This window comes from Lucilia sericata, unplaced genomic scaffold (assembly GCF_015586225.1).
Source record: "Lucilia sericata isolate MDLA Ls3-8-SP2 unplaced genomic scaffold, ASM1558622v1 Contig000022F_arrow, whole genome shotgun sequence".
NCBI lineage: Eukaryota > Metazoa > Arthropoda > Insecta > Diptera > Calliphoridae > Lucilia > Lucilia sericata.
In genome coordinates this window covers 1,033,735-1,061,547 of record NW_023994060.1, presented here as the reverse complement: position 1 = coordinate 1,061,547, position 27,813 = coordinate 1,033,735, and the positions used below count along the sequence as shown (strand labels likewise).

Genomic DNA, 27,813 nt, shown 5'->3' with positions numbered 1-27,813 from the left:
GGCGTTTTGTCCAATATCTTTCGATTTTTAGGGTATATTGAAGATTCTAAAAATGGTAAAATGATCTACTCATCTAGGTCTATGAAAAGCATTATATCGCATAATGAGTGTTTTTGAGAGGCACACAGTGTAATTTGAAAAAATAATAGCGAAAATTGTTTTTTCACTTACATGCGTAAATTTTCTATATAAAAAGTAGGCGTGTCCTTCATACTTATTTAAGGCATTCTGATCTTTTTAAGGGTTGATTCAGTTTCTCTGCTTTTTAGTTATTGCTTTTAAGTTTACTCAATAATACCAAATTTAGCACTAACATAAGAAGTGGGCGTGGACATGATATATCCGCCCCTTTTTGGTGACGTTGTTTTAACTCTTCTTGTGAATTTATATACTCAATATGAAGCTTATACTTCTAAAATTACACTTTTGTCGTACCCGAATGTACTAAATAATTTTTTTTTATTTTTTTTCAAAAGAAAGCTTATACGAGAGTGTTATATCTATCAAAAAAGTTATTTTTTAATTCAAGATAAAAAATTTATTTCCAAATTCTCAAGTGGCACTCGAACTACAGCCTGAAAAATATTAATTATATTAAAAAATCTAACACATAAATAAATTATATCTCTTTTTAATAATAAAAAATATATAAAAAATTATTTTCTTTTAATAAAAAATTATTTTACTAGAAATATACTATGATGAAGGTTACATACGATTCGACTTTAGCGCTAGTACTTGTTTTTTTTATACGCCTGACAAAAACCATTATATGTATTTTATTTAAAAAATTTCACTATTTAATAACAACTAAAATAATAAACTAGTTCTCATATTTGTATAATATTTATTTATCCATCAATAAACGATTTTTGAACAAAGTCTTTATTAAATTTTTCGTAGTCACTAAAACTTTTATTTTCAAATAAAATATTTGATAAATTTGAATAAAATAAAAATAAATTTTTTTGTTTATATTTTTCTATTTTTTTTTTTTTTTATTTTCATAAATGTCCACTAAACAACAAAAAACTATATTTTTTTGTTAGAATAAATATAAATGGAAAATAATTTATCACACATTTATCTGTTATATACATCAATGTAATCTCTATAGAAAAAAATCCTTTAATTTTGTAACATTTTATTATTTACACCATGTACAAAAGGGGGAAATGAAATTTCAAAAATAAAAGAGAAAAAAATTAAACTATAAAAATAAAATGACCCTTTACTGATAAAAAAAAATTTAAAAAAATACAACAGTAACTACAAGTAAATATTGAGATCGTAAAAGGGAGGGAGATAGTAGGAGTGGGAGTAAAAGTTGGAGTATGAGAGATAAAATTTATATGTGAATGTATGATTATGTAAACAAACCTTTACAAGAGAACTAACGAATATAACGGTATATTATGAGTTAAAAAGTAAAAAAAAATTACTAACAAAAAACAACACTATTACCAATAAAGTTTATTACATATGAGCGTAATAAAAATAAATGAAAATAACTAAGACTCATACATACATTTAAAATTACACAAACAATAACAGAGACAAACTAAAATAAATGTTAAATTTTATGCTATGTACTTATATACGAAGAATCTAAGAGATATTTCTCCTACTTATACATAAACCTCCAGTTTGAGGCGATATTTATGGACTAGCGAATTTACCCACCACTTGGGATTACTGCTAGTATGGTCATGGGTTGATTAATATCGTTCCATTATATCACCTAGTCTCTGTACAACTTTAATCTAGCCATCGTATTTTGTGAGGATTGCCACAAGTTTAATTGGTGTAGGGTGTCATATACTTTCTTAATTGTTATTATTTCTTTCAAAACTCTAAAAATAACTAACAAACAAAATAACAATTAAAAATTTTAAGCTAAAAAAAACTATAGAAAACAGATTAATAAAATAAAGCTATATGTATAACTATTTATAATCTTTACAGCTGTGTCGCTGATAACACATTGGGTCGTTCACGCAAATATATGGAATTATCTGGTCGTCCTGGCCCCGCAGAATTCTATTCACCCAAATGGGGTCGTTCATCGGACAGTTATAATCTTACATGGAAAATTGATAGTTATCCACCATTGGAGGAAGTACGTTTACTCTATAGACGTGTTTTGGTAAGTAAAAACAAAAATTCCATCGATATACATAAATATAGGTATAAATAAATTGTAATAAATTTAATAAATCACTAAAATAAAAAACCTTCGATTTTTTATGAATGTTAGTGTTTTTTTCATACAATGTTATTACTATTACTGTATGGTCAGGTTGTAGCAGAGTATTAATAAAATTTTATTTTGTTGTACATTTGCCATAAACATTTATTGCTACACAACTAAATCCTGTTCGTTTTCATATTTTCTTTTCTATAAATTATTTGTACTTTTTTAATCTATTTTTATTTATTTGGTAAATTTTTTTATTTTTGCCTGATACAAACATAGTTGCAATTGCAGCTGTGTTGTTTTTTTCTGTTGAAAAAAAAAAAATCAGGAAATTTATAAATATATTTTAAATATACTTTTACACAGAGGGAAAAAGAAATGTACACGCCTGGTACCAAATTGACACCAAACTGTTTATATTTTTTCAATAAACAATCCATTGGCAATAGCGAGCTTACCACGTTTGTTAACATTTACACAACGGATGTGTATACAATTTAGATTTCGACAACGAATTGTTGCAATGTTGACAACGCAAAGTTGTCATAGTGTTATCGTACGCATGTATATACTTTGACAACGGATGTTATTGAAAAATTATAAACTCTTTGGTGTCAATTCGGTACCCAAATGTTCACATATATGTCAAAGTATTGAGGATTATTGCTGTAATAGTTTCCCAGATACACGATTTTTTATACTTAATATGTTAAGTCCTAATTCCGCCCATTTTTCTCCCCAATGTTCAAATGGATGTTAAAGTTCTTCGTACAAAATTTGAGGATTCTAGCACCAATAGTTACCTAGATAAACGAATTTTTAATTTATATTGGAGGTACCACGCCCCTAAATCAAGTCCGCCAATTTATTATCCAAATGTTCCCATATATGCCAAAGTAGTTCGAGCAAAATTTTAAAATTTTAGCTCTAATAGTCTCTCAGATATACGAATTTTTATATTCAATCCGTATGGATCTCCTAATGAAAGTCCGTCCATTTTCTCATAAATATTCACATGAATGTTATAGGTCTTTGTGCAAAATTTTTTGATTCTATCTCCAATACTTTCCCAAATAAACGAATTTTAATATTTAATTCGTATGGGAGGTTCCACACCCTGTATTGCTATTACGCCCATTTTTTGGTCCTAAACATTGAAGTTCATACTAAAGTTCCTCCGAAAAAAATTAGGACTCTAGCTGTTATATTTTCTCAGATATACTAATTTAAGATTTTCTTTATATGGGTGGTGCCACGCCCACTGAAGCTAGGCTCTTGCAGTTTCTAGGATAAGCGACTTTTAATACTTATCTTATACTTGAAATTTTGAAGTAAAAAGTAACCTATAGTTCCTTACAGACATACAGGAAACCACTCAGAAAAATCGGTCCAGCTGTTTAGCTGCCTATAAAGTCTAAACATTTTCATGAAAAGGTAAACCACGACTGAAAAAATAAAACCCTTATAACTTTTGCATTTTTGAAGATAATTCAACAAAATTTGGTATATGATCTTTTGTAGCATCAAAGACAAAGACTGTTGAAAATTTTTGAAATCGGTCTATTTAATAGTAATTAAAACAAAAAAGATACACCTACAGAATTCGCAGATTTTTGTAAATATTTACATGTACTTTAAAAACACTTCCGTTTTTTGTCACGTATGATATCGCCATATTTTAATTCATATTTTGGAAAACAAGGTTCCGAATGGTATGATTCTTATTATAGTATTCTTTAAATGGAACAGAATGACTCCTAATTTTACAAAATCTATACCACTCCGAAGGCCTGCGAATGTCACATACAATCTTATCGAATTGCCCATATGTAGAAAAGAGTCCAAAAAGTAACAAGCAATGAGTCTTAATTATATAGAAAATTATGAAATTATTATTTTTAGTATAAAAACCAGTTAAATTAATCTGTTGTCTTATCAAGTTACTACCGCTCTTCAGTTATACTTTCAAACCACAATTTAAATATTTATAGCAGCTTTAAAAAGCTAAAACAAAATTCAATGATTTGTTTTTATACTTTTCAAAGTACCTATTAAATTAGAATTTGCATTTAAATGCATTTGATTCGAGCTCAAAGTCATTGTAATAAAAAGAAAAACTACTTAAACACAAAACTCTTATTCAACTTTGTAGCATTTTTTACTTCATTAATTTTTATAATTGCATAGACACTTCAAAATAAATAATTATGTTTGTACAAAAAAACACAAAACTATCTAAAGGAAAAGGAAAAGAAAATATGAAAACAAACTACAACATAAGTATTTCTGACAAGTATTTGTCATTATTATTTGCAGTTTGTTTTAATACAAACTCTCAATGAAAGTCGTATCAATCAAAGAAATTATTTTTATATTAAACAGCTATAATATTTTAATAAATTTTCTTCTTTTACACCCATAGATAAAAAACTAGGTGGTTTCTCTATAAAATGTGTGTAAATGTTTTTGCCCCAATAGTTTGTTACACAATATTTGTATCTATTAATTACATTACTGATGATATCAATCAATTAGTTTTACATCTGATTTGTATTTTTTTGTTATGGTTTTATTTGTTTTTTTCTCTCTGCATATTATTTATTTTTATTCCATTTTTAATGATCCTTTTACTGTGTAATTTGATTTGTAATATTTGTATTTGTTTAATTCACCATTTACTTTTTAATTGGTATTCCATCTATGATTTAATGCTAATGGCCGGTTTGCATTATTTATTTGTTGTTTGTGTTCGTGTTTGTTCCTCTATTGGTTTTAAGGAAAAAACATTTGTAAAATGTTAATGATGTTTTACAAATTGTTGTAAAACATGTTTTTAGTTGGTAGGATGAGTAGAAAGGAGAAGTACTAGAGTAAATAAAAAAATAAAACTTAATCGTTTAATTAAATTACAATCACAAACCGATAAGGGAATTATGGTCTATTAATTAAAATGAGTTCAATAATTATGGCGACTTTTTATAGAAATTCAAATATTGTAAATATATAAATAGATGTTTTACTGGATAATTAAAAATCATTAGAAATTATATTCATATTTCGCAAATATAAACATAGAATTATTTACTGTTATTATATAAAATAGTATAACTAAAGTAGGACCTAACTAGAACTGAACTAGAACTAGAACTGAACTAGAACTGAACTAGAACTGAACTAGAACTGAACTAGAACTGAACTAGAACTGAACTAGAACTGAACTAGAACTGAACTAGAACTGAACTAGAACTGAACTAGAACTGAACTAGAACTGAACTAGAACTGAACTAGAACTGAACTAGAACTGAACTAGAACTGAACTAGAAACTGAACTAGAACTGAACTAGAACTGAACTAGAACTGAACTAGAACTGAACTAGAACTGAACTAGAACTGAACTAGAACTGAACTAGAACTGAACTAGAACTGAACTAGAACTGAACTAGAACTGAACTAGAACTGAACTAGAACTGAACTAGAACTGAACTAGAACTGAACTAGAACTGAACTAGAACTGAACTAGAACTGAACTAGAACTGAACTAGAACTGAACTAGAACTGAACTAGAACTGAACTAGAACTGAACTAGAACTGAACTAGAACTGAACTGAACTAGAACTGAACTAGAACTGAACTAGAACTGAACTAGAACTGAACTAGAACTGAACTAGAACTGAACTAGAACTGAACTAGAACTGAACTAGAACTGAACTAGAACTGAACTAGAACTGAACTAGAACTGAACTAGAACTGAACTAGAACTGAACTAGAACTGAACTAGAACTGAACTAGAACTGAACTAGAACTGAACTAGAACTGAACTAGAACTGAACTAGAACTGAACTAGAACTGAACTAGAACTGAACTAGAACTGAACTAGAACTGAACTAGAACTGAACTAGAACTGAACTAGAACTGAACTAGAACTGAACTAGAACTGAACTAGAACTGAACTAGAACTGAACTAGAACTGAACTAGAACTGAACTAGAACTGAACTAGAACTGAACTAGAACTGAACTAGAAACTGAACTAGAACTGAACTAGAACTGAACTAGAACTGAACTAGAACTGAACTAGAACTGAACTAGAACTGAACTAGAACTGAACTAGAACTGAACTAGAACTGAACTAGAACTGAACTAGAACTGAACTAGAACTGAACTAGAACTGAACTAGAACTGAACTAGAACTGAACTAGAACTGAACTAGAACTGAACTAGAACTGAACTAGAACTGAACTAGAACTGAACTAGAACTGAACTAGAACTGAACTAGAACTGAACTAGAACTGAACTAGAACTGAACTAGAACTGAACTAGAACTGAACTAGAACTGAACTAGAACTGAACTAGAACTGAACTAGAACTGAACTAGAACTGAACTAGAACTGAACTAGAACTGAACTAGAACAGAACTAGAACAGAACTAGAACAGAACTAGAACAGAACTAGAAAAGAACTAGAACAGAACTAGAACAGAACCAGAACAGAACTATAACTGAACTAGAACTGAACTATAACTGAACTAGAACTGAACTAGAACTGAACTAGAACTGAACTAGAACTGAACTAGAACTAGAACTAAACTAGAACTAAACTAGAACTAAACTAGAACTAAACTAGAACTAAACTAGAACTGAACTAAAACTGAACTAGAACTGAACTATAACTGAACTAGAACTGAACTAGAACTGAACTAGAACTGAACTAGAACTGAACTAGAACTGAACTAGAACTGAACTAGAACTGAACTAGAACTAAACTAGAACTAAACTAGAACTAAACTAGAACTAAACTAGAACTAAACTAGAACTAAACTAGAACTAAACTAGAACTAAACTAGAACTGAACTAGAACTGAACTAAAACTGAACTAAAACATTACTAGGCTTTATAGGGCTCCACTATGTTTTTGAACTAGAGATTACAGATTCATTAAAAACTTTAAGGCCCCAAAAACCCGAAAGGATCGTTTCATAGCGACTGCCTATCGTCATTATTATTCAATATAGTTTTTAGTATTTTCAAATTGTAATTAAAGTCTGAGTTCGACTTTTTTGAATATATGTAGTGATACTTACAGTTTCATGATGAAGAATCACCTACAGAAATTAAATAGCATGCAAATATAGTACAGCATTTTCTTTCTCAATCAGCCACAATTCTCTAAAAGTCTGTTTATTTGCTTAAGCATCATTATAAATAATCCTATATTTTTGTATTTTTTTTTTTTTAGAGATAAAGTATCTGTTACTTTTTTAAGGAAAACTGTAATATTTTTTTGTATATATTACTATATGTGTGTGTTTTTTATGAATATTTCTAGATGAATGATACATTCCAACATCCAGGTAGATGGCATGATTTTATACTTACACCCGAACATCGTCCAGCCTCGGAACCTCTGACACACATTATGTCATACACAATAAAGAATCTTGTACCCGGAGCATATTATGAAGCCATTGTACAGGCAAAAAATCGTTATGGTTGGAATGAGGTATGTGTACTGTTGTTTGTTATTTAAATTTATTTATTTTTATAACTGCTGAAAGGAAATATTTTTACAAACAATAATACAGCAACAAAATATAAATGTAAAAATTCCGTTTATATTTAATGTTAAACTATAAGAATGATATGTATGAAGTAAAAAAAGAATAAAAAATTCAAAGGAATTTTTTAATATAAAATTTTAAAAAATTAGGGGAAGAGATTTGTCAATAAATTTTAATTTTCCGTTTATTGACTGTTGCAAATGTTATTTTTATCATAATAATCATATAATTATAGAAAGACTTATTGCAAAACATAAACTTTTCTGCATAAACCTTAAGAATGACTTGCTTCGTATGTAAAAAGTATAAAAGAAATTTACTTGGTAGCAAAAAAAGTTACATATTTCCTTATTTATTTTATGGTATTAACATTTAAACAAGATAAATTTGCATTTTCTTACACACATTATTTATTCTTGCTTGTTTTTCAATATTTTCTTTTCATCCACAGGTCAGTGACATATTTCAGTTTATCGTGGCCAGCAATAGCATGGATATACCACCCGAAGAATCTGAAGTTGTTGCCAGTTCTAAATCACGCAGTAATGCTGCATCATCTTCTGCCCTGCATACATACACATTAAAACATTTGCAACTAATATTGTATGCATTTGTCGCCACATCACTGTTCAGCAGTTTATGTCAAAAGAGACGTCAATTTTGGGGTTTAGGGTAAGTCGTCATTTTCTTCAACACACAATTACGTTTACATTCTCCTCTTTATTTAGTTTATGGTTATAAACATACATAAATAGACCTTTGTGTTAATTGATAAATATTAATTTTATAGTTCTTTAACTCTGTTATTAGATGAACAGAAAGGATATTTATTTAAAAAGAAAAACAACTTTAAAGGTTGTTGTCAAATTGTTTTCCTTCTGTTTTATGAGAATGTCTTTCTTTGAACTCTTTCTTTAAGAGGAAATTTAAAAAGAGAATACACAGATTTATTTTTGTAAAAAATTATCTATATAAAAAAATCCTAAAAAAACTTAATTTTTATATATTGTAAAATAACATTTGAAAAGAAAAATCGAAAAAAATATTTAAATGAAAAAAAGAGTGTTTATTATTAATCCCTTAAATTTAGCGAGTAGTTATTGTAATTATTGAAAATAAGTGAAACAAAATCTTTAGTTTTTGGAAAACAATTCTTATCGCCTTTTTAAGTTTTTTATTATTAAATTTATAATTTTTTTATTATAGTTTTTTTATGTTTTATTTATTTCTCTTCAATATTAAATTTAATTTTAATTTAAAATATGTTAGGCAGAATTTATGAAAAATTCATTGCTTTGATATTCACTTTCTGAACTTCCGTGTACTAAATTATACTTCCTTTTTTTATCAATATTTATGTGTCTGTCTGTTTATATAATATTTTTTAGAACTTCCATTTATATATCTCTGTCTGCTTATCTGTCTGTCGTTAGAACCGAAATAAAAACTTGTATGTGCCTGTCTGTCCGTCTGTCCGTTTGTTTATATAATATTTTTTTCAGAACCATTTTTATCTCACTGTATGCCTATTTGTCTAAGGGATAAACTCTTGACAAGATTTGTTTGGTTTTGAAAATGGGCAATATAACCTGATCACCATACATGTGCTTTCGGGTGCCAATGATAAAACCCGAACAAATAGACTAAAGGGCAAACTATTGTTAAGGTTTGTTAAACCCTACACCACTTTAATGGGGAGGGTATATTGGGTTTGTGCTGATGTTTGTAACGCACAATAATATTGTTCATATACCCACCTTAAAGTATACCAATCGGCTTAGAATCTTTTTCTGAGTCGATTTAGCTATGTCCGTCCGTGAAAACCTTGTAAGCAAACTACAGGTCACATTTTTGAAGATAAGTCAATGAAATTTGGTACATGATCTTCTATTGTCCCAGGGATGAAAAATGGTTAGGATTGCTCAATTATTTCACCAAGCCCCCATACAACTGATCCCCCGAATAGGGCTTGTAAAACTTGTAATCAAACTACAGGTCGCAATTTTGAAGACAATGAAATTAGACACATGATCTTCTATTGTACCAGAGACTATTACTTCAGAATAGGGCTCTTAAGCTCATAATTATGTTTAATATACTCGTATATCGACAAAAAGCTGCAAAACCAAGTTCTATACTAGCCTTGATGATCCTGATGAATTTTATAATGATACGGCCTCACGTGACCATAGCCCATAGGCAATATCGGGCCATACTTCCACCTATTCTCCATACAAGTTGTTGTTGTTGTAGAAGCTACACGTGTAAAGTCGGTGTAGCTGAGTTGACAATCCTTGATCATTGTTCTTTGAACTGTAATTCGTTTCGGTGCGAAGCGATTGTGTTGGGAACTTAGTTCCGGATGTCAATTTAAGCAGTCATTAATCTGTTGATTATGCACCAGTCGATATAAAGTAAATTTCGTGTATTCAGAATAGATAGTGACAGGAAGATCGGCCATAATTGAATTAGCCCCCTATAAGGTCTCCTTTATAAAATGTTTTAAAATATAGCGTTAAAGTTCGACATAAACAAAATTTCAAGTGGATAAAATTTGAATTTTTATCTTTTTCAAAGAATATCAGAAAAAGATTAAAGTTAAAAGACCTCTTCGTATATGAATTACAAAAAAATATATAAATAATAATAATAAAATTGCAAAAAACATTTTGCATTTCGCAGAGTTATTATAAATCTAGAATTAATTTATAAAACATTGACACCACTTACTTAAATTTAAATTGGCAACACACTCACTGACTTTTTAAGTCTGACAAATTATTTTTTCTCTTCCATAAACACATAAATGTCATTGTTGTTGTCATCAACAATACCCCCTCATCATATTCGAACAATATTATTTTCCACCCAAAAATCTGAAGAGAGAAAAAAGAAAGCAATTTTTATTTATGTTTTTTTCCTTTTAAATTATTTTTGCCATTTTAATTAGAAATTTAATCCGGTTACTATGGTATTCAATTTTAAGTACACAGTATTTTTTTATATATTAAAAATATTATTTCTATTATATATTTTTATTCTTGGTTTTTGTTTTTGTATTTTTTATTTTTTTAAACAAATTTATAATTTTTTTTTATTCCCATAAAAATAAAATTAAATTTAAACATACCAAAGAATACGTGAAAATATAATTTAATATTAAGTAATGTAAATAATTTTTTTTATTGGATATTAAGATTATAAAATATTAAGAAGTAACTAAAATAAAATAACAAAAAGTTAATATAACACAAATATAATAAAATAAAAATGTAAATATTTAATAAAAATATTATTTCCCAGAAAAAATAAAATTTTTATAAAAGTAAACTAGTCTTTACTAATTGTAAATTTTAATAATAGAAAAAAAAAAAACAGCAGAAATAAATTATAGAAAATTCTAAAAAATTTCATCACATTTTTAAGCGCACCAATAATGAAAACTAAAAATAATTCAGTGGGTTAATTGGATTTTGTTTTTAATATTTGCTAGGAAACATGTTTGTTTGCCTTAATAAGTATTATAAAAAAAATTTCCAAATTATTCTACTGAATTTCATATAAAAAATAAATCAAGTATAAAGTTGTACCACCTAAATTATTAAAATTAGTTAAACAAAAGTTTATTAAAAAGAAAAAAATAAAAACAATATTATATAAATATAAATACAGTTTTGTAAATATACTATTGATTTTCTTTTAATTTAAATTAACTTATACATAAATAATGAAGTAATTAAACAAAAAAATAAATAAATAATATATAAATGTTGGTAGTAAATTGCTTAAATAATTAAAGAGTAAAATTGATAAAATGTTTATTTAAATTTACCATGTTGTGTAACCAATATAACGAAATGTTTATAATAATACTGCCACAGAAGTTATTTCACTACAACGCCTAAAAACACACTAGTTTATTAGTATATCAGTCTGAATATTGCGGGTTCGATTCCCTGCAGAGGCTGCTGTCTGTTTGCACTATAACGGACGTATGGTCATTGTCACCCTGCTCGTTAAATTAAGTTAAAATATAATTTGAAATTGTGTTTTAATAGATTTATAAAGAAATAAAAATAACGACTGTGTATATTGTTTCAAAAATTTAAAAAAAATGTATCTTTCAAAATTTTTAAAAAATATTTTCCAAAGAGAACCCGTCTAGATTCAAGAATTTTTCAAAAATATTTCAAAAAAGATCTTTCTCAAAATTGGTCCTAATCAGGCTTGGGAAGCTTAGATTACAATTACATTTGAAGTAATCGTAATTGAAGCTTTACCAATTACAATTACTTTTAATAGTAATTGAAGTTCTACCAATTGCAATTATTTGAAATTGTAGTTGAAGTTTGGCAAATTAGAATTACTTGTAATTAAAGTATTTACAATTAAAATTCAATTGTAATTCTAAATTTTGTTCCTTATAATTACATGTAAATTACAATTACAAGATATTGTAATTGGTAAACATGAATTACAATTGCATGTAATTGCAATTTGCAAAACTTTAATTACAATTACAAGAAATTGTAATTGGTCAATTACACATTACAAGTAATTTTAAATGGAAAACCTTCAATTGCAATTACAAGTAATTGTAATTGGTTATTGCACAATTACAGATTACAATTACTTGTAATTGTAATTGAGCGTGTAATGAATTACTTTATGTAATCATTACCGCCATGCCTGGTCCTAATCTTAACAATTTCAAACAAAAAACGCTGAGAAAAGATCTAGTTCCAGATCTGTTCTAATGAATGTGTTAATGTTTCCTTAGAACTAGTTCTTAGGGAGACAAATACTAACGAAAACCATTAAGGATCAAACTGGTTCCTGAACAGTTCCATATGACGAGTGTCGTATCCATAACACTTCCACAAAACCAGTTCCGAACTTGACAATTTAGAGAGAAAATCATTAGTCTCAATACCAAAATTATAATCAAGCTTTATATAACTAGTTATGGAACTAATACAATTTTAAATGGGATTTGGGTTAAAAAATTTAAATTCATAAAAGAAAATTCAATTGCCTTTTGCATATTATTTTTTAAATTTTCACATATACTGTAGATTTACAATTTCCTACAAATTTAGAATTAAAAAAAAGCATTTTAATTATTAATTCGGCGTATTTGACATTTCCAAGTATGAAAGCCAATTTAAATAATAATTAGTTTCAAGAAAAAAAAAACAAACTCTTTTTTTATTTAAAACAATTTTTTTTTTTTAATATTTAACTGTTGAATAAATAATGTTCTAAATTGAACAATTTACACAAATAACTACATCAGCAAAAACGAAACACATTTAGTTAAATAAAAATTGTTAACTTGCAAAAAATTATAAAAAAAAACATCAAATAAAATTGAATGAAAAATTAACATCCACACACTTGTCATTAATGTAATGAAATTACTTAAAATAAAAAACTAATTCAAAAAAAATTAACAGAAAAGTAATAAAAATAACACGAAAAAATATAATGAAACAAAAAAATTAACTGCAAATGTTTAATCCTATGACCCGACCACATTTACCAAAATGATCAGACGAAAAAAAACATATAAACTGAAATGATTATAAATTAATGTGTAATTAACTGCAAAAAAATAAAATAAAAACAACAGCAACAACACAAAAAATAACAATTAAAAAATTATATATTTTAAAAAATAAAACCATATAAATAAACTTTAGAAATAAAAAAAAAAAACATTAAAAAAATGAGAGGAAAAAACGAAATCAGTAAGGTTAATTTATAAAACCACTAATGAACATTATTTAAATATTCATTAATTATATTATAAATGAAAATAATTATTATTAAAGTATTAAATACATACTTATGCATGTATTTAATATTATAAAAAAAAACTTAATTATATAGTCTATAAATATATATAAAAAATAGTAATAACACTGAAGTAAATAAAAAAAAAACGAAAAAAACATTACAATTATTGTATTAAATATATTAAATATAAATGTGTAAGTAAAATCTAAAAAAATATTAAAACACAAAAACAAAAACCAAGAATAAAATTGTGAAATAATATGAATAATTAATAAAAAAAAATACTTTAAAATAAAAACCCCCAAAAAAACATTAGATGTAACAAAAATCTGGCATGTTGTTTTATTTTATGGGTATTTGCTTTAGGCTGGCATCTTTATTATTATTATTTTGCTGAATTTATAGCAAAATAGGTAAGTGTCTTGGGTAAAAGTGTCTTTGATATTCAGCACATTAATGATGCCAGACAAAATGATCTTAATATTATTTTGATATTCTTTGTGTCTTTGCTAAAATGTGTTAACGTTATTTCAAAAATGACGCTTACCATCAAAAAGATGGTAATGAATATAAATATCGCTTCACTATTTCCTCTAACCCGCTTAAACTCTAAATATGTTTATTTATTATTATACCATCCTTCAAAAAAGATTTTGTCATTCCGTTTGTAAATCAAACAAATATTGATCATAGACCCACAAAAGTGTATATTCTGAGTCCCTATTAAATTCTTCACAAAAAGTGGACCTCCGAAAAATAGCCTTAAGGGGCATATATGTTTTTGAAAAGTGTTAGTATAGCAATGAAATTCAACATAAATAAGTTTCATATATTCATAATTTCATATCAACCATCCCACCTACCAAATTTTATGAGGATCGGCCCATAATTAACCCTACCCCTCCATATAAGGTCCCTTTCAGAAAATGACTTTTACGCTCATTACTGGCTTAAAAATACGAGTATAGCTATGAAATTTAACATAAGTAAGTGTCTTACTAGCCAAAATCTCTGTACCACATTTTAAGTGTATCGGTTCATAATTGACCCTACCATTTCACATTCAGAAAATGACTATAACGCTCATTACTGGCTTAAAAATACGAGTACAACGATGAAATTTGACATAAGTATGTTTCTTACGAGCCAAAACCTCTCTACCAAATTATATGTCGAACAGTCTATAATTGATCCTACCCCCCATATAAGGTCCCCTTCAGAATATAACTTTAACGCTCATTACTAGATTCAAAATACGAGTATAACGATAAAATTTGACATAAGTAAGTCTCTTACGAGGCGAAATCTCTTAGCAAATTTTACGTGGATCGGTTAATAATTGACCCTAACTCACATATAAGATCCCCTTCAGAAAATGACTTTAACGCTCATTACTGACTTAAAAATACGAGTATAGCTATGCAATTAGACTGAAGTAAGTTCCTTGCGAGCCAAAATCATTTAATCAAATTTTATGTAGATCGGTCTATAATTTCATGCGGAAAATGTTGGCGCCCGCTCATATAAGCCTGCCTCCAAAAAATTACTTTAACGCTAATATGGAATTCGAAATAAACGAGTGTTATATGATTCAAATTTCATGATGATCGAACCATACATAACCTTACGCCCATATAACTCTTCCTATATATCGATATATAATGCATTAATTATTTTTTTATAATAAATTAATCAATCACCAAATTCTGCAGAGTTCGGTCTAAAACTTTCAAATTAATCAAATTTGCATTTTTTAAATTTTCGAAGGACGGACGGCTCCAATATTTTTGTGCGTTATTAGCACAAACGTGGGTACTATACATACCCAACTATAGTGGTGTAAAGCTAAAAAAGTAGAAATGTATAGTCGTGTTGGGCCGGTGTGCTGCGCCACCCTAAAAACAAAATACAGTGGCATTCCGTATAACGGAATTTCACGACCATTCGAAAAACGAAAAATTCGTTACATCACATAACAACTTTTCTTTAAAATTCTGAGTATTTTTCAATAATTTTGTTGGCAATCAATTCCATTCCGTTTTATTACTAAAATAATCACAATATTCCATTAAATGAAGATTTTTACATCAAAATGTATATCGATTTAGAAAATTATGTGTAATTTTTAGAAATCGTAGATTTCAGAAACTGTGTATCTATTAGGGTGATCGATTATTCGACATTTTCCAAAAACCGGTTTTCGAATAGTTCGAATAGTTGACATTTAAAAAAAACCGGTTGATATTTTTCAAATTCAGAAAAAACCGGTTAACCGGTTTTTCATTATAAATAAAAAAACATATTTTAATTTGAAAAACTTAATGTTTATGTTTAAATTTGATTAATAAAACATGGCCCGAAATGATTTTTAACAGTTTAAAAGATTATAACTTTAGATCTAGTCGTCTGATTTACATTATTTCTTTAATATAAAAAAATTAGGAAAAAAGTGGGACACTTCTGTTAAACATAAGGTAATCATAGCTTATTTTAAAAGCCCTGTTTAGGAAATTTGCATAGGCATTCCAACACTTCCATAAAATTTCAGCCGTAAATTAATTATTGTAATTGGAATATAATCTTAAGATTGATAAAATTTTATCAAATAGTTATCAATTTTACAAATAAATTTTTTTTAATTAATTAGGAAAATCAAAAAAGTTTAACTAAAGGAGCTTTAGAAAAATATACGCTAGCTCCTCGACTCGAACATTTTTAAAATTTAGGCGGGCTGTATTATTATTTACTTAAAAATTTCATTTAAATAATCTTTGAATACAAAGCAAATAAAAGTATTCGAAACCGGTTTTTAAAAAGTGAAAAAACCGGGTTATTCGATATTCGAAAAATCAACATTAAGAAAAAACCGACACTGGTAAAGCAGAAAAAACCGGTTTTAAAACCGGTTGAAAAATCGAGTCGATCACCCTAGTATCTATTCAGTTGGACTTAAAATCTAAATTTTTAATGATTTTTTGGTCAACAGTGTAGTTATGTTTTCTTTTTATATTATTTTCACCACTTTTTATAAAAAATATTTAGGAATTATATATGGGAGGTAGCACTCCCGTAAAATCTAGTCCGTGAAATTGTTACCCAAATGTTCACATGAATGTCAAATTAGTTCGTGCAAAATTTTAAAATTTTAGCTCTCACATCTAAGAATTTTTATTTTCAATCCATATGGGAGGTACCAAGACCCCCTTATGAAAGTCCGCTCATTTTTCTCCTAAATAAGCTAATGGATGTTAATGGAATTTGTGCATATTTAAGATTCTATCTCCAATGGTTTCCCAGATATGCCAATTTAAATATTTAATTCATATTGGAGGTGCCACGCCCCCTATTGCTAGTCCACCCATTTTTTGCCCTAAACATTCATGTTTATACTAAAGTGCCTCCGAAAAAATGAGGACTATAGCTGTTATATTTCTTCAGATACACCTATTAAAGATTTAATTTATATGAGATGTGCCACGCCCACTGTAACTAGGCTTCCCATTTTATTCCTATGTATTCATATGAATGTCAAAGTTATCCATACAAAATCTGAAATATGCTACTTTTATTACTTATTTTGCATGTGAGCGTGGTACGTCATGTATATATATATATATATATATATATATATATATATATATATATATATATATATATATATATATATATATATATATGTAGATTCATATGGAAAGTTCCACGATCCCACTTGCTAGTCCGGCTATTTTCCTTCCAATTTTTTCATATGAATTTCGATATTGTCTAGTCGTTTATAGACTTTAAACACAGCCACAAACAAAGAAACACAAATTCATTTTTTATATATGTATATATAATATATACGTATTTATACCCTACACCACTTTAATGGGAATCACTCAGAATCATTTGCTAAGTCGATTAGGACTTGTCCTCCGTGCGTCCGTCAAAAACCTATTGACAATGTTATATACATAGCACATAATAATAAAACTAAGTTTTATACAAACACTAATAAACCTGCCGAAAGCCCACTTCAGAAAATTTGTTTTTCGGCAATTAATTGCTTAAATAATATCGAAAAGGTGATGTATGTATTTTATACTCATAAAGGGCCCTTCACACGGTCACACTTTACGTACGACAAGTCTAATGAAAAAGTAAAATGAAATTCCATCCGTATGACAAAAAAGAGAATAAAAGTCGTATGATTTACATTTTTTGTGTTTACACGATTGGTATAAAACAATATCAAAGTAAGATGGAACAACTGTTTCACTTTTTTTGTATGTGTTTACATAAAAATACATCCCTGATCTAATGTGACTTGCTTGTTTTTTGAATCATTTCAAAAAATGAAGAGAGCCATACGACTGTCAAATTTTCCATCCGTATTTTCTCTCATTGTGTGATGGTTTCATTACATATTGCGTTTAGACGATCCCATCCGTTCTCTTCTACACAAAATTTTGACAGATCATATTACTTGTGTGCTCGTGTGAAGGGGGCTTAACTTGTATAGGATATCGCATAGTCGACCATGCCCAATTGTACTTTTTTACTTGTTGTTGTTTGCAAGAATTCTTAACTCTCAAATACATAGTTTTTTCTTTGAATGGGTAACAAGATGTATAAATATCGGCATCTCTATATACACTGTCTATCACATTTATATTTTTGTCTCTTAAATAACGAACTAAAAATAAATTAGGCTCACACGTTTTAAAACTCACCTTTCTAGGGTAAGACGAAAGCTCCCTCAAAAGTATTAAAATTTCTAAATAATTTCTACATAGACTGATATAATTTTTCAAAACAACAGAAAAACTTAATTAGATTCTCATTGAGAAGAAACCTACAAACAAAATATTAACAACCTTGATATTCAAACACAAGTGTCTACTGATAACAACAAATTCCATTCCATGTACTATTCTTATGTACTTAAGTATATTTTTATAACAGAAATTGTGGTCTTTACAAAATATTTTATTTTCATTGATTACACACAAATTGTTCAACACACACACTTTTTGCCCACTGATTTATAGGAACCAGCTAATGTCGAATATGTGACACATGTTCTCTTTTAAAGTGGATTGAAGAAAAAAAAAGCTGAAATACAAACTCAAAGAAAAAGGTAAAAATGAAAATCAATTTATTATGATTTTTTTAAACAATTTTTATTTTACACCTTTTTGACTTGAATTCACACACAAAAGGCAACATTTTTATTCTTTAGTAAAATTGAGTATTTTTTAACACACACCACATTTGTTGGATTCTTTTTAGGGGGCGGGAAAGGGTTCGTTAGTAGCCACTAATATTTTTTACCATACTTCACGACAACGACCACGGCTGTCGGGCAAGTAACCTGGTTGACAAGGAAAATCAATCATGGCTACTTTCATAACGTTGACAGCGCCGGACTCCTCTTCATCCTTTTTACAATCATTGTATTCTTGGGCCACCATTTCTTCATTCAATTCAATACATTGACCGGGAGCACCATTGATTTTGGTACCATCCTCACATTTTATAGATTTGACGCAAAATTTTGTGCAGGGTTTGGGAGTTTCGGCAGACTTAAGCTTCTTTTTGCATTCGAATCTTATTTCACAACCCTCCTTGACTTGGGGTAAATTGTTCGATTTATAATAGCCAGCTGGTACACCATCCTTGGCTACGATAGTTGTAATTTCAGGTTGTTCGGTTGTAGTTTTACGATGAAGAAGATTGGATAAACCACATTCACCCGTGGAGAGAATAACAAAACATACACCCAACAATAAAACAATTTTTAACATTTTACTGTAATTTCTCTGGACTTTTTTGTTAAATTAAATTCAATTTTATTTAAGCACAAGAATAAGAATTAAACAAGTATATAAATCACAAAAATTGCTGAGTGTTATTAAACGTTGAATATGTGTTTAAAACTGTCAATGATTGTCGCCTTTCAACAGTTGAGAGCGCAAAATTTCACTTAAGGCAACAAATATTTTTTGTTTAAAATTTTTTTCGATAACCTTTCGAACTATAGATTTTTTTGTTGATTCCTGTATTTACTTTATATAAATTCTGCGATTTAAATAAAAATTGCAATTTGTTTATATTATGTTTATTTAATATGAGTTTATCTGTGTAGAGCATAGATTACTTCAGATTACATTGTATTTTCACCGGTAGTTTTGTTAAAAATATATTTTACGTTAAGCTTTAGTTTATGTTTTACGTAAATATTACTTTGAGTAATTAGATTGTAGATTATTATACCCTCCACCACCATCAGTGGTCATAGAGGGTATATATACGTTTGTCGTTCCGTGTGTAACACCAAGAAATATTCATCTAAGACCCAACAAAGTATATATATTCTGGGTCCTTATGAAATTCTGAGTCGATTTAGCTATGTCCGTCTGTCCGTCTGTCTGTGTAAAACACGCTCACGTTAAAACTAAGCAAAGGAAATCAACCAAATTCACCCAAAATATTTATTATTATCCTAAGCAGTTTGGTATTGAAAATCAGCAAAATCGGTTCACGACGTAAAAAGTTATGAGTAAAAATTTCAGACTACCTCGAAAAAAATTACGTTTTTTTCATAATTCTTTTGAAGTTTTCTCAGAAACTACTAAAGATATTTCGATGAGTTTTGTCACACATTATTTTTTCATGGTAGTGATCAATTATGTTGAAAATCTTTAGAATCGATCCAATATTTCCCATAGCCCCATACAAAGGTATATATTCCCGGAAATTAGTTTATCGTTAATAACTCCCTCAAATATATCGGTATCAACACAAAATTTTGTACATGCAAATATAATATGAACGGAAATCATACTGTTAACGTAGGTCCACAATTGGTCATAGCTCCCATACAAGGTCCACTTCCGAAAATCACCTAAACGGACATATTTCAATGATGAATAAAGCTATTGTGATAAAATTCGAGTTAAATATGTTTTGTGTACATACAAATCATTCTTCCAAATTTTTTACGGATCGGTCCATTATTGGTCATAGCTCCCATATAAGGCCCACTTCCGAAAATCATTTAAAAGCTCATATTTCATTGTCATATAAAGCTATCTTGATGAAATTCGACACAAATATGTATAGTCTAAATATAAATCACTCTACGAAATTTTTTCCGGATAGGTCCATATTTGGTCAAGTCCCCTTCCGAAAATCACTTAAACGCATATATTTCATTGAATTATAAAGCTATCGGGATAAAATTCAACACAAATATGTTTTGTATACATACAAATCATTTTACAAATTTTTTTACGGATCGGTCCAATATTGGTCATAGCTCCCATATAACCCCACTTCCGAAAATCACTTAAAAATACATATTTCATTGTCAAATAAAGCTATCGTGATAAAATTCGACATAAATATATTTCGTATAAATATAAATTATTCTACTAAATTTTTTCCGGATAGGCCCATAATTGGTCATAGCTCTCATATAAAGTCCCCTTCCGAAAATCACTTAAACGCATATATTTCATTGAATTATAAAGCTATCGGGATAAAATTCGACACAAATATGTTTGATATACATTCAAATCATTTCACCAAATTTTTTACGGATCGGTCCATTATTGGTCATAGCTTCCATATAAGGACCACTTCCGAAAAGCACATATTTCATTGTCAAATAAAGTTATCGTGATAAAATTCGACACAAATATGTTTTGTCTTTATATGAGTCAAAATTTTTTCCGGATAGGCTCATAATTGGCCATAGCTCTCATATGAGGTCCACTTCCAAAAATCACTTAAACGAATATATATCATTAAATTCTAAAGCTATAAGGATAAAATTCGACTTGAATATGTTTTGTGAACATATAAATCATTCTACCACTTTTTCCCCGGATCGGTTCATTATTGGTCATAGCTCCCATATAAGTCCCACTCCCGAAAATTACTTAAACCCACATATTTAATTGTCAAATATGTTTTGTCTTTATATGAATGAATCACTCTACGAAATTTTTTCCGGATAGGCTCCCACTTACGAAAATCACTTAATTGCACATTTTATAATAAAGCTATCTGGATAAAGTACGACTTGAATATGCATTGTGAGCATATAAATCAATCTACCAAATTTTTTCCGGATTGTTCCATATATGATAATATTTCCTTCAAAATAGTCACTTAAACGCACATATTTCATTATCAAATAAAGATATTTTGATAAAATTCTACACAAATATGTTTTGTGTAAGGTCATAGCTTCTATACATATAAAGTCCACTTCCGAAAATCACCTAAACGCACATATTTCATTAATTAATGAAACTATTGTAGTAAAATTCGACTTGAATTTTTTTTTTGGCATATAAATCATTATACGAAATTTTTTCATTATCGGTTGATAATTGGTCACAACTCCCATATAAGGACCATTTCCTTATATGGGAGTTGTGACTCAAATGCACATTAACAATCAAAATTATCGGGATAAAATTCGACATAAATGTGTATTTTGTATATATAAATCATTCTACGGATTTTTTCTTCCGGATCGGTCCATAGGTTGTCTTAGCTCACATATAAGGTATACTTCTGAAAACCACTTAATACCACTTAATTCGTAATTAAATGATTACATCCGGATAAAATTCAAAATATACAATATACATTTTCCTAGACCTAATTAAAATTAGTTTGACATATGCATATATGTTAGTACCCTTAATAAGGAAACAAAAATTTTGCCAAGTCATCTAAAAATTATATAGTTAAATGGGTTTCAATAAATAGTAGCTTGCTGGTGGAGGGTATTTAAGATTCGGCATAGCCGAATATAACACTCTAACTTGTTAAATAATAATTTTAATGGAAAAATGTGTATAATAAAATACAGTCCGGGTATATCCTAACATGTGATGGCTTATGCCAGCTGTGAGTAAATTTATAGTGAATTTTGATAAGTCTCCCTAAATACGAAACTGTTTTCCCTGAAATGTTCAAAGAATCTTTGTTATTTATCTTCTTGATACACATACATATCTATATATATATATATATATATATATAAATCAATGTATGTTTGTTTATTTGTTTGTACCTTATAGGAGGCTAAACCACTGAAGCGATCTTCTTGAAATTTTCAGTGGGAGGGGGAAATTCCTATTGGAAATTGTCACGCCCACTTTTTTAAAAGTTGAATATCTTGGAACATGGTACAACTAGAGTCCTCAAATTTTTTATGGACAATTTTGACATCCATATGAGGACTAGCAATAGGGGGCGTGGCACCCCCCCATATGAATTAAATACAAAAATTTGTATATCTAGGAAACGCTTAAAGCTAGAAGCCTCAAATTTAGCACAAACAAATATGTCATTCATGTGAATATTTGAGTAATAAATTGGAGGATTAGAAATAGGGGCGTGGCACATCACATATGAACCAAATAATAAATTTATTGTATATCTGGAAATTTATTACAACTAAAATTCTAAAAGTTTGTATGGGTAACATTGCAATCCATATAATCAATTTGAAGGAAAAATTGTAGGACTAGAAATTAATTAATAACGAGCGTTGCATATAAATAAAATACTAAATTAAATATGTACTAAAATACTAAAATTAAATACTAAATCTGTGAATCTATAAAAGATAGAGATTTTATTTATATTGCTTTTAGGGTACAAAATTAATATTTATTAGTAAATATCTACTGCCTTATTCATAAACTTTTATCAAAGGTTTATAGAACAAATTTTGTATGAAAATTTGATTTAAAAACATTTGATAAACGTTTATGAATAAGAACCCTAGAGTATTAGAGTGTCCCGAGAAACTGACTTTTTAAGATTCGAATGTTGGAATGTACTGAACACTAGAAAAATGATAAATGATTTATATTTATAAAATACACATTTATGACGAATTTTATCCCCATAACTTTGATTGTCAATGGGCATTTAAGTAATTTTCGGAAATGGTACTGGAAGTTGTGACCAATTATGGGCCCATCCGAAAAAAATTTCGTAAAGTGATTCATATATACAGGAAACATATTTGTGTCGAATTTTATTTTTATATTATAAAGCTTTATTTGAAAATGAAATATGCACACAGAAAAAACTGAAAATGTATTTTAATTATCAAATTGATTGCATCAAGCAAGTTTTGCACCTATCAACAAAATGATGATATCAAGTATGAAATTTGTAAAAAAATATTTTTTTCCAGTTAAAGAAATAATCAAAACAATTAACATCAGTAATTAAATTCAAAATTTAAAATTAGTTAATTCATTAATTGGATAAATTAAATATTTAATAAAATAAAACTTACATTTTAATTAGTTTATTAATCAAATAAATTGAACAGTTTGGTTAAAAATGTATTAAAAATCAATAAAGTCGATGATTGAAACAATCAAAGCATTAATTGAATGCTTACAACATTAAAGGATTCCTTTACCTTTAATAATGCGTTAAGCACTCTCAAAAATATCTCTTTATTGTCACATTTGAACAAATAAAGCGATTTATAAATTTTAAAATATTTATGAAACTTCAACTTCTTATGCCTAAAATATTATTGACTATTTGAGAATTATTTTCTGTTATAAATAATGAAATTATTTAAATAAAATATCAAAACAAAAAACCAAAATAAAAAAGTAGTAGAAAAACTTTTTCAGCCAATTAAAAAATTAATTGATTCAATTAAAAGTTTAATCAAATTTGTATACTTAGGATCAAAACAATGAGATAATTATGACAATTAAAAAATTGTTTAAATAAAAGTTAAAGAAAGAGGAAAACATGTTAATTAAAAATAAACTACCGATAATTTTTTCTGTGTACGTTTAAGTGATTTTCGCAAATCGAAATTATATGGGAGTTATTACCAATTATGAACCGATACGGAAAAAAATCGGCAGAATGATTTATATGCACACAAACCATATTGAAGTCAAACTTTATCCCGAAATATATATGCGTTTACGTAATTTTCGGAAGTGAACCTTTTATGGAAGCTATGACGAATTGCGGGCCTATACGGAAAAACTTTCAAAGAGTGATTTATTTATAGACAAAACATATTTCTATCGAATTGTTTCACAATAGCTTTATTTATCAACGAAATATGTATGTGCATTTAAGAAAAAAAACGTGTGACAAAATTCATCGAAATATCTTTGTTAGTTTCCAAGAAAACTGCTTTAGAATTAGGAATAAAACGCATTTTTTTTTAGGTAGTCTGAAACTTTTATACACAACTTCTTACGTTGTGAACCGATTTTGCTGATTTTAAATACCAAACTGCTTAGGACAATAATAAATATTTTCGGTGAATTTGGTTGATTTCCTTTGTTTATGATATACAAATTACATTAATTACGCCAGATTGATTTATTTGACTAAATGCCAGATGACAGTTCTAAACTCCTATTTCCAAGAAATATGAAATTTAATTTTTTCATTTAGAAAAACTCTAACATCCCTAATTTCGTAGGAAATCATGTATCCATGACATTCTGCACCTCATTTCTACCATTTACATATATTGTAGACTAATTAAATATAATATGTATGCTGGAATTCTATTACATTACATTTAATGTAAATGCAAATTTTCCAAAAAAAAATATTTAATCTAAAATATAATTTAAAAAATAATAATAACAATAATTGCATACATAACTTGTGCACTTAAAAATACACATTAATCTCCAAATTATTATTTTACATATATTTTTTATTTATATTATATAGAATGGCAAACAATTCCTTTTATTATTTGTTGTTATAATTTTTTGGCGAAATTTTATTAAAATAACATGTAGTCATGTGAATAATGTATTACTCTTATTTAAAATTAATTCAAACAGATTAAAATTATATAAAATAAATGAAATTATGCTAAATACGTAAATTTAATTAAAACATTTTGGCTAAATATGAAATATGATAAGAAAATACATATAAAAATTAATATTGTGGCATCATTAGTTAGTTTTTAGTTTAGGCACTAAGCGAAGCCACACACCTCTGATGTTGTGCTAAGAGAAAGAATTTAGAGTGCTATATTCGTCTATGCTGAATATTATATCTTTTAGACATATGGCAATACTGCCAATCGGGATTAGTTTTTTCGTAACTATATTCCAAAAGTAATTTACCCCAGGAAAATTAGACAAAAAATGAGCAATCTGGGGAATTTCAGATAGCTAAATGGAAATTGGCACATAGCTTCCCCTTAGCATAATGAGTAAGGAATTAAAAGTCACCGAAAATATCTTGTGCGCTAAGCGAGATATTGGAGGTCAAAGGTTACAAAAATTAGTTTTTAGGGAATTTAATTTCCTACATTTTGGTTGAAGAATATTTTTGCGTGTCATTAGTTGTTTTCGAGCTATAGTGCATTATTTTTCCATTGGAGTAATATTTTCATAATATAGATTGTACTAATATCAAATTAGTCATAATTTTTACATTATTCATAAGCAGTTAATATATACTTTTATCTTAAATTCGCTCTATGAACCATAGTGCAATGTCTGTCTATCCGTAATTTCAGATAATATCACAGGTGATATTTATGATCAGAATTAGAAAAAAATTGGTTGTCAATCCACATATTTAGAGTAATATTTTCTCCAAATTTTATTAAAATCAGACTTTATCTTTAAATATTTATTAACAATTTTTGAATTTTTTCAAATTATATTCATAAATCGGAAATGGGGCAAGAGAGTGATTCTGCAATAAGGAATTAAGAAATTAATTATGTATATTTTCGATGACTTTTAATCCCTTACTAATTATGCTAAGGAGAAGCTATGCGCCAATTTTCATTTAGCTATTTAGCGAAATAGGTGTCAAAATAGTTTTAATTTTTATCTCACACAGAAAAATAGTTGAAGATTGTTTGGCATTTGGTATGGTCCACTTCCAAATTTTTTTAGATTATTTGGGAATTTATATGTCCCTTATATTGTACTAAAAGCCAGGAATAGTCCATCAAAAATTTTAATTATCAAAATTATGGAATTTTTGGGACCCATTTCGAAAAAAATTTTCAACATATCCACGGTAAACACTTTTATATATATGCTATTGAAATCGTCTCTCAAGGATCTTTCTCATGATACCGAAATATCGTTTCTTTGGAAGAAATATAAAAAAGTCATAAAAACAAAATTTTCATTTTAAGTGGGAACATCAGTGTCTTCCTGTCTGGAAGAGGTTATAGGCTACCTTTTATTTTAAAATTTCAAGTAGGCGAGTAGCCACGCCCATATTAAGAAAATATTTAATCAGTTGAGATATTATAACAGTTACACAGTACTAAAATTTTGTAGGAGCCACTTTAGTGTCAATATGATTTCTTAGGGCAAAATAGCAGCAGGGGGCGTGGCACCTCCCATATAAATTAAATAAAAAAATTTATTTATCTTGGAAACTTTCACAGTTAGAATCTTAAAATTTTGAACGATGAACTATTACATCCATGTAAAATTTTGGTTAAAAAATTGGCGGACTACCAATGAGGGGACCGGCACCTACCATATGAATTAAATACAAAAATTCGTTTATCTGGGAAACTAATAGAACTAGATTTTTCAAATTTTGCACGATAAAATTGAATATTCATCTGGACATTTTGGAGAAAAAAGGGCGGACTTTCATCTGGGGGAGGGGGGCTTAAGCCCCCATATGAATTAAATACGAAAATTCGTATATCTGAGAAACTATTAGAGCTAGAATGAAGAACTATGACATTAATGTGAACATTTAGAGATTAACGGGCAGACTTTCAATGGGGGGCTTGGCATCTCCTATGGGAATTAAATGCAAAATTTCGTATATTTGGGAAAATATTCGATTATTTAAATTTGTCGTAGATTATATTAAAACCTTAATTAACGTTTGGAAAAATTTGGGAACTTGAAATAATTTGTGTGGCATCTCCCTATTAGAGTTAGAATCTTCACAAACATTAAGTGGATACTTTTATTTATATTGGTTTTAGTTTAGTAAAGGACACTGGGTATACATATATGTAAGTAGATTACGGAGGAAACATTTAAATATAGTACTAACATTTTTGATTTTTTTAAATTATTTGCAATTTAATTTAAAAAAAAAATATATTTAAAAACTTAAATAATCGTTCATGCACTTGCTAATAAATTTCTGTTAAAGTGTGACATGTCACAACTTGTGTATTTGCCAGAACTACCTACAATTGTTTTAAGTATCCCGTTTTTTTTTTTTCAAGAGTAAAAA

At 28.0% G+C, this 27,813-nt stretch overlaps 2 protein-coding genes across 2 annotated transcripts in view; one reads left to right on the top strand and one right to left on the bottom strand.

The window, feature by feature from the left end:
• LOC119608784 (netrin receptor DCC) overlaps positions 1–27,813 on the top strand; it is a 390,750-nt gene that overhangs the window by 228,163 nt on the left and 134,774 nt on the right. The window contains exons 9-11 of the mRNA XM_037963327.1: positions 1,966–2,146; positions 7,521–7,694; positions 8,204–8,424. Of these exons, the coding sequence (XP_037819255.1) occupies positions 1,966–2,146; positions 7,521–7,694; positions 8,204–8,424 (576 nt within the window). The remainder of the gene's footprint in view (positions 1–1,965; positions 2,147–7,520; positions 7,695–8,203; positions 8,425–27,813) is intronic.
• Positions 18,692–19,496, bottom strand: LOC119608870. The gene has a single exon (XM_037963431.1). It carries the CDS (start codon positions 19,335–19,337, stop codon positions 18,861–18,863), a length of 477 nt encoding a protein of 158 aa, XP_037819359.1. The 5' UTR covers positions 19,338–19,496; the 3' UTR covers positions 18,692–18,860.

Bases quoted from the DNA above. Each gene is read 5' to 3' on its own strand.
- LOC119608870 (XM_037963431.1), bottom strand. From the start codon at position 19,337: ATGTTAAAAATTGTTTTATTGTTGGGTGTATGTTTTGTTATTCTCTCC.